Here is a 7,814-nt window from a genome sequence, read left to right as displayed (position 1 = left end):
GAGAAAGAACCATTTGTGATTAGACTTCCATTCCATTTAGAGGATGAGCAATCTGTGGTTTATGGTGAAACTTCTAATGTGAATGATATCGTCGAAAGAGCAATATCTCATAAGTCCATTTTTTGGGATGGATGGCGGTGAACATGTCATATCCCTATGCTCGAAGTTTGATTTATGCTGAGTTTCCAACCAAGTTTGTTTGGAAGGACGATTCTTCAAAGTGGTTTCCTCGAAAGAAAGGCTTCGCAATTGGAAGGTTGACTCATGTACCTGCAGGTAATGATGAGTTTATATTCATTTTTTTTATCTTACTTATTTAATGATTTAAATTTAAAATCTTAACAGCTTGTACCCCACGTCCATTTTATTTGATTTATCTACACTAGAAAATAAATGTTCAAATAACTTTCAACAGTTATAATCTGTAGATTACACAATTTTTTATTTTTCTATATTTTTTCAGAAAATTATTCTTATGCGGATGTGTAGCTACATAAAAATTAAAATAGCGTAGCTTAATCCATTTAACAACTTAAAACTCGGATTTTAACCAAGTTTTTTGCAGCAAATACCGAAGAATATTACCAACGACTTCTCTTGAATACTCAAAGAGGATGTATGAGTTTTCGAGATATAAGAACAGTAGGAGGAACAATTTATGCTACGTATAGAGATGCATGCTTCGCCCTTGGACTCTTGCAAGATGACAAAGAATTCATTGATGCAATTAAGGAAGCAAGCTCATGGGCCTCAGGATCATATGTTAGGAGGTTATTTGTCATTCTATTAACATCCAACAATATCTCAAGACTAGAACATGTCTGGGATAGATGTTGGCATGAAGTCTCAGATGATATTTTGTATCGACAGAGAGCTGTGATGAACATGAGGGGTGACTTTTTATTAATTACAATGATAAAAGTTCTTCCTTATTGATCATTTTTAGTTTGATTAAATTTTTACAGTATCGTATAATATGCAGAGTTAACAATGTCAGATGATGAGATTAAGCAGTTGTGCTTAATGGATATAGACAAGATCTTATATTCCTATGGTAAAACCTTGAAAGACTATCCTCCTATGCCTTTAGCAACTGAAGTTGATAGTTCTTTGTTAACCGAAAGGGATATTATAGAAGAGCTAAACTTTAACAGGGATGATTTAAAGAAAAATTCCTCAGACATGTTAGCCATCGCAACACCTGAGCAGAGATATGCATTCGATAAAATTGTTACAGCTGTGTATTGTGATGAAGGGGGTTTTTTCTTTGTGTATGGTCATGGGGGTACTGGAAAAATATTTCTCTGGAACCTTATGTCTGCTGAGATTCGCTCAAGGGGTGATATAGTGTTAAACGTTACTTCGAGTGGTATTGCATCTTTACTTCTTCCCAATGGAAGAACGGCACACTCAAGGTTCAAAATACCGCTGAATATAACTGAGGATTCTGTATGTAACATCAAACCTGGTTCCCCTCAAGCAATGCTGCTGTTGAAGACAAACTTATAATTTGGGATGAGGCTCCAATGGTTAGTAGGTACTGCTATGAAGTGCTTGATAAATGCTTGGGTGATATCATGAGGTGTTCTCCAACATATAGCAAAGATTTTCCCTTTGGAGGAAAAGTGGTTGTACTAGGTAGAGACTTTAAACAAATTTTTCCTGTCATTCCACGAGGATCGAGACAAGATATTGTTCATTCAACCGTGAATTCGTCTTACCTTTGGAAGTTTTGTCAGGTGCTTAAACTAACAAAAAACATGAGACTCTCTGTAGGGACGACTACTTCAGATCAAGATGAGACAGAGTAATTTGGTGAGTAGTTATTGAAAGTTGGTGATGGTCTAATAGGTGACAATATTGATGGTGAATCTGAGATATGTCTTCCAGGAGATATTGTTATTCCTTCTTTGGACCAGGCATTTGATGAGTTGGTTCATTTTTCTTATCCAAATATTTTGGAAAACATGTCCTCAAAGGATTTTTTCAAAGCAAGAAACTATACTGGCACCCACACTAGACATTGTTGAAGAGGTCAACAACCATCTAATGGCTATCATTCCTAGAGGGGAGAAATTATATCTTAATTCGGATTCCATTTGTATGGATGAAGAGAATATGGAGAGTCAACTAGATCTCTATGGTCCTGAATTATTGAATAGCATAAATTGCTCTGGTTTGCCTCCACATAAATTAATACTCAAGGTTGGTGTTCTGGTGATGTTACTGAGGAATATTGACCAATCCAGTGGTCTTTGTAATGGTACAAGGCTACAAGTTAGGAAGCTTGGAAATCATGTCATAGAATGTGAAGTCTTAACAGGTAACAATGTTGGTCATATTGCTTTGATTCCAAGAATGAATATGGTACCAACAAATGAAACCGTCCCAGTTAGATTCCAACGAAGACAGTTTTCCATAATAGTATCATTTGCCATGACAATTAATAAGTCTCTGGGACAAACTTTATCTCATGTTGGATTGTACTTGCCCAAACCAGTTTTTACACATGGCCAACTGATGAATCCATATTTGATGATGATTTTTGGTTAGAATTGGATGTATTTTCATCATATAAACTTGCACTTATTCCCTTGAATAACATGCTTTTGAACTTTCCTTCCAAATTGTGCTTGATTATAGAAATGTTCTCTTTTGTGCTTAATTTAATCTATTTTATTCCATCAGCCTTCCATTCGATGCCTTAATGTTGTTTGTGAGTGTTTTCAGGTGTATAAGGTAGGAATGGGTTGGAGAAAATAGAAGAAGAGCTTGCAAAGTGGAGGAAACTTGAAGAATCAAAGGAGGTGAGCTTAGAGACGCGTGCGTGCGCACAACTACCTGTGCGTGCGCACAGTCGCCCAATCAGAGCGCGTGGAGTGTTTCAAGCGCGTCGTGCGTCCAGCCAAGCATCGCCTATTGTGCGTGCGCATGGCCACTTGTGCGTACGCACAGGACTGGATTTCTTGCGAGGGGTGCGGACGCACGCATCTGTGCGTCCGCACAGGTGTCCGCACATGACTTCATTAAAATAGCACGTGCCTTGCGATTTGGGGGCTTTGGAGGCCTATTTCTGAAGTCTTCTAGCTCATATTGGAGGGGAAATGATCAATATAGGATAGCATATCATTTTAGTATAGTTTTAGGGGTAGCAGTAGGGAGCTTTAGTTAGTTTTTTTCCTCTAAGTTTTTCATCATCTCTATTAGGGTTTATATTACGGTTTTACATTCAAGTGCCATTTCCATTTTTGATCTTGGTTTTTGCTAGCTTTCATTGTAAGTATTCTCTTGTTATTACTCTTTATAGTTACATTGTCATTACTCTTTCTTTTAATTCAAGTCATATTTCAATTTTGCTTCTCTCTTGCAATTTTAATTTCTTGTTGATGAATTTGATGTTTGATGTTTGTTTCATGCTTCCTTGTGTTATTCTTGTTGATTGAGATCAATTGTTGCTTTTAGTTTCAAGCATTTTCTCATTTTCTCCATGTTTAAGGTTTTTGCCCACCAAGTGTTTGACAAAATGTCAAACATGGTTTTAGGCTAAATTTTTGGTTCTTAGCTTGGGTAAAGTGAGCAATTGGGTTTCTAGAGTTGGAATGTCCAACATTTAGTTTTAATTCTTGGATTGTTAATTGTTCTTGTTCCCACTAACACTAATTTGTTACTAAGCCAATTAGCAAGAAATTTAGGATTTGTGGGTTGGAAACACTTATTTAACTTACCTTCCGATGTGAGGGTTGATCAAGTGAGATTAATTCATCATAATTATCATAGTTGTGGTTCCAACAAGAAAAGGACCCTTAGCTCACTCCAAGCCAAGACTCTTTTTGATGCTTTTAATATTTCATACATTTTTATGTTGATCTCTTTTATACTTTACTTGCTTATATTATATAGTCGGTTCTTTAATTTCTTCATTAGTTCAATCATTATAATTTTGCATGTTCTTTTATTGCTTTATATTTTCATTTCTTCATTGACAACCCCTTGATCACTACAACCGGATTTGCACACTCGTTGTTCTAGAAGTACTCCTTGGGAGACGACTCGGGAGTTTGAATACTCTTGGTTATTTGATTTAAACTGTGACATCTTTGATTTAAACTTTGATTGTGAGAACTCATTGTTGGTTTGGGCTATGCTACTAACGAAGTGATTCTTATTTTGATTGATTCTAAACCGGTAATAATTCTCATCGTCACCAACTATATGTGGCACTTTCAAAAGTTAAGAGTAAGAGAAGTTTAAAAGTTTTACTTATGAATCACGTAGGAATGATTGCAAATTCAACCATCAATATTGTTTATAGAGAAGTTTTTGAAAAAATAGTATTCTAATGTAAATATTTTAATTTTATTTTAAATTCTGTATCAGTGTATAATTATTTTACTTTAAGAAGTATAAAATAATTATTACTCACTTTTTTTAAGTTAAACTTTGATTTTAATAATAATTTTATAAATTTCTTAAAATAATAATTATTTTGTACTGATATAGGGTGCTAATCCCTTTCCTATTCGTAATCGACCCCAGAACTTGAACTCTAGTATCCAGACTTTTTTCGCTTTTGGCATTCAATCAACCATTCTATTTTTATGGAAAAATTGATTGGTAGTGTGACTCTGAATCTCATGGTATACTTTTCTTCAAAAATGACAAATACCCTTTTTTTGTGCTAAGTCTTATATTAATCTTTTATTTTTTGTTGTTTAATTATGTTGGTCTTTTTTTTATTTTTTATTTTTTCCTTGAATATCTTGTATGTAATTTGTGTCTATATTATTTGTACATAAATTATTTTTCTTTTTATCATACTTACTCATAAGCTCTAAATCCGAACTCAACACCCATAGATTAGATGGAGGAATAAGTAGTGATGCTTTGTAAAACCTTCGATTTCGTATAAGCACATAAAAATCCTTTGCTCGAATTTAACATTTTTTCTCCGTATGGGTAAAGTTTGTTTACTATTAGCAAAATATTAACGTCAGTAGAAAAATTCGAGGATTTAATAAGGAGTCTAGAGCCAACACTTTCACATTGTATATACAATCTTAGAACCTTTTTTTAGGAGTCAAATATTTAAGTTTTTTTGAATAATTTTTGTTGTTATTTTCTTTAATACTAATTTTGTTTTCCCATTTATTACATATGCATTGTCCAACTTAGCAAAGATATTATTAAATTTTTAACATGGATAAGGATAATATTTATGGGTCAACTAATATAGTCAAGAAAAGAGAGTAGTCATAGAATTATCAGAGCGCACACAAAAAGAAAAAAAAAGAGACAACCTACCTCTTGGGATAGAAATTGTATTGCCGCTTATTGGAAAATGTGAGTTCGAGTGGCATGATTTGACAATTCTTAAGCAAACATGGTCTCAAATAAAAAGGCAAGAAGATTTTGTTGAAAAAATTAGAGATATCCCTTATCTCCTCTTTATTCCTATTGGTACTTAACTGCTAAGGGCTACGCTCCAGTTTTGGGACCCTTCATATCGGTGCTTTACATTCAATCAGTTCGATTTGACGTCAGCTCTTGAAGAATACTCCAAGCTGTTGAATAAAGAAAATGTGCCTAAAGACAAAATTTATTGTTATGGTAAAAAAAGAAACATACGCGAGCTCTATCACAACTTATGGGGATTCATGCCAAAAAGCTTGAAAATCATATGACGATCAGACGATGGATGGACAAAATTTGGATGCAAAGTTTTTTTTTCTAGAATATATAGAGCCACATTGATGATGACAAGGGATTGATAATGTATGCATTAACTATCTATGGTCTCGTGTTATTTTTCAGAGTTAGAGGTCAAGTAGATGGACATGTGTTAAAGCTATTCAAACAAATAACCATGGCGTATGTAATATCCTAATTAGTCTAAGCCTTACCTCACGTCGTAAAGCAAAGGTTAATCAAAGGTTATGACAGTTCTAAAGCTCATACATAATATATATAGAAGAATTAACATAATCTAAAAGTCCGATGAAGGTTATAATTCAAAACAGGATTTGAAAAGTGCAAAACGTACTAACAGAGCTACTAACTTAAAACACAAGATATAGATATAATATAATAAAAGATAGGAGTATAATATCATAAGAATATAGCCACGGCTCGCGGAGTTTAGGCCGGCTAACCATATGTACAGACAAAACAGAATCTGAAGTTTAAAAATAGCTTATATAAGTTTTTTTTCTCTCAATAAAAGCCTCTAGGCAAAAGCAAGATACAAAAGTAAGAGATAAGTAAACAAAATAATCAAAAAGATCCTAAAAAGTATCATGATCCTCCGCTTCTGTCACCATCCAAACAACTCACCGAGGTGGGTTGCGACCTGCATCTGAAAAACAACAACATAATGTGGTATGAGAACCGGGGGTTCTCAGTATGGTAATAGTGCCCAGTGATGTAAGATATAAGACCCCGGGACGCCAAAGGCAATCCTAGACTTCATATCCATCACAAGATTCAATCTTAAGGCATAACTAAAACAGTAAAACATATATAAAACCTTAATATAACTTAACAGCTTAACATAACTTAAGGGGCAATCTAACTTAAGGGATTTTCTAGTCTAACAATCCTCCGCTGTCCCACAGCCTTCACCAACCTATCCTCCATGCGATCCCATCGCCACCGCCTTCCGAACCTCCTCAATCCCAGTAGAAAGCACAAGTAATATCAATGCAAGTAAAACACAAGTAGAAGCATATACGACAAGTAATTCAAGTAAGCAAGTAGACATGTTATACAATTTAGGCATTGATTTAAAGGAAATTGATTTATTTGGAATAGAATTTCTCAATGAAATATCGTTGCAAGTGTAGTTTCTAAACCAACAAACAATCCTCAATCAAAATTTTGTTTGTCACAAGTACAAACCCCAATAAAAATAACCGAAGTATTTAAACCTCGGGTCGTCTCACAAGGAATTGCAATGAAGTGATCAATTATTGGCTATGAAGATGCAAGGGGTTTAATTTGAAAATTGACAAGAAAATATAATAACAAGAAATTAAATGACAAGAACTAATAAAATAAAGGAAAGAACTCTTGGCTAAACTTAGGTAATTGAGATCACCATCATTGTCTACAAACCAAATATTGACAATTATGAGGTACCAACCTATTAAGTTTACCTCTATGCTTGAAGTAAGTACAATATGTACCTCAAAGCATTAAGTACGTCAAATAGGCTTGATTAACATCAATCCATAAGTCCTAACCTAGCTACTAATTAACTTAGTAGTAGGCTAGAGTCAATGGTTATCAAATTGACCACTAAGGGTTCTCAAATCACCAATTCATTGAGACCCAATGACTCAAGGTCAATCAATCCCCTTAACCTAGGCCAACAGTAAAGAAAACTACACAAAAACTAGAGGAAACATTCTAACAAACACCTAGAGTGCAAGAAAAGTAAACATCACAACATGAAAGAATTAATGGAAACAAATACTATCACAAGCAAGAAATCAACAATAGCAATTAAGACAAACATAAAAAGGACATGGAAATATAAAATTGCATTAAAAGAAAAGTAAACCCAACAAGAGCTCATGAAAGTAAAAATGGCAAGATAAGGAAATTAACAAGGAGAACTAAAAGAATTGAGACAATAGAACAACAAAAGATAAAGAGAATTGAAATTAAAACAAGAATTAAGAGTTGGATCTAAAAGAATTAAACCTAAACTACCCTAAATTCTAGAGAGAAAGGAGAGATTCTCTCTCTAGAATTCTACCTACAACATGATGGAAACTACACTATGACTACTTCCCCCAATCCTTTGCCATCCTTGG

The 7,814-nt window shown here is 34.2% G+C and overlaps 1 protein-coding gene across 1 annotated transcript; it reads left to right on the top strand.

Moving 5' to 3' along the window:
• LOC107640564 lies at positions 2,050 to 2,521 on the top strand. The gene is made up of 2 exons (XM_016344076.1): positions 2,050 to 2,391; positions 2,501 to 2,521. The coding sequence occupies exons 1-2, from the start codon at positions 2,050 to 2,052 to the stop codon at positions 2,519 to 2,521; spliced, it is 363 nt and encodes a 120-aa protein (XP_016199562.1).

Source organism: Arachis ipaensis, chromosome B05 (genome assembly GCF_000816755.2).
Source record: "Arachis ipaensis cultivar K30076 chromosome B05, Araip1.1, whole genome shotgun sequence".
NCBI lineage: Eukaryota > Viridiplantae > Streptophyta > Magnoliopsida > Fabales > Fabaceae > Arachis > Arachis ipaensis.
The sequence above is the reverse complement of the archived record's forward strand: the minus strand, read 5'-3'. Positions and strand labels throughout refer to the sequence as shown.

Coding starts and splice junctions, on each gene's coding strand:
- LOC107640564 (XM_016344076.1), top strand. CDS start 2,050: ATGGCTATCATTCCTAGAGGGGAGAAATTATATCTTAATTCGGATTCC. Junction 2,392..2,500: donor CAACAAATGAAACCGTCCCA/GTTAGATTCCAA, acceptor TGCCCAAACCAG/TTTTTACACATGGCCAACTG.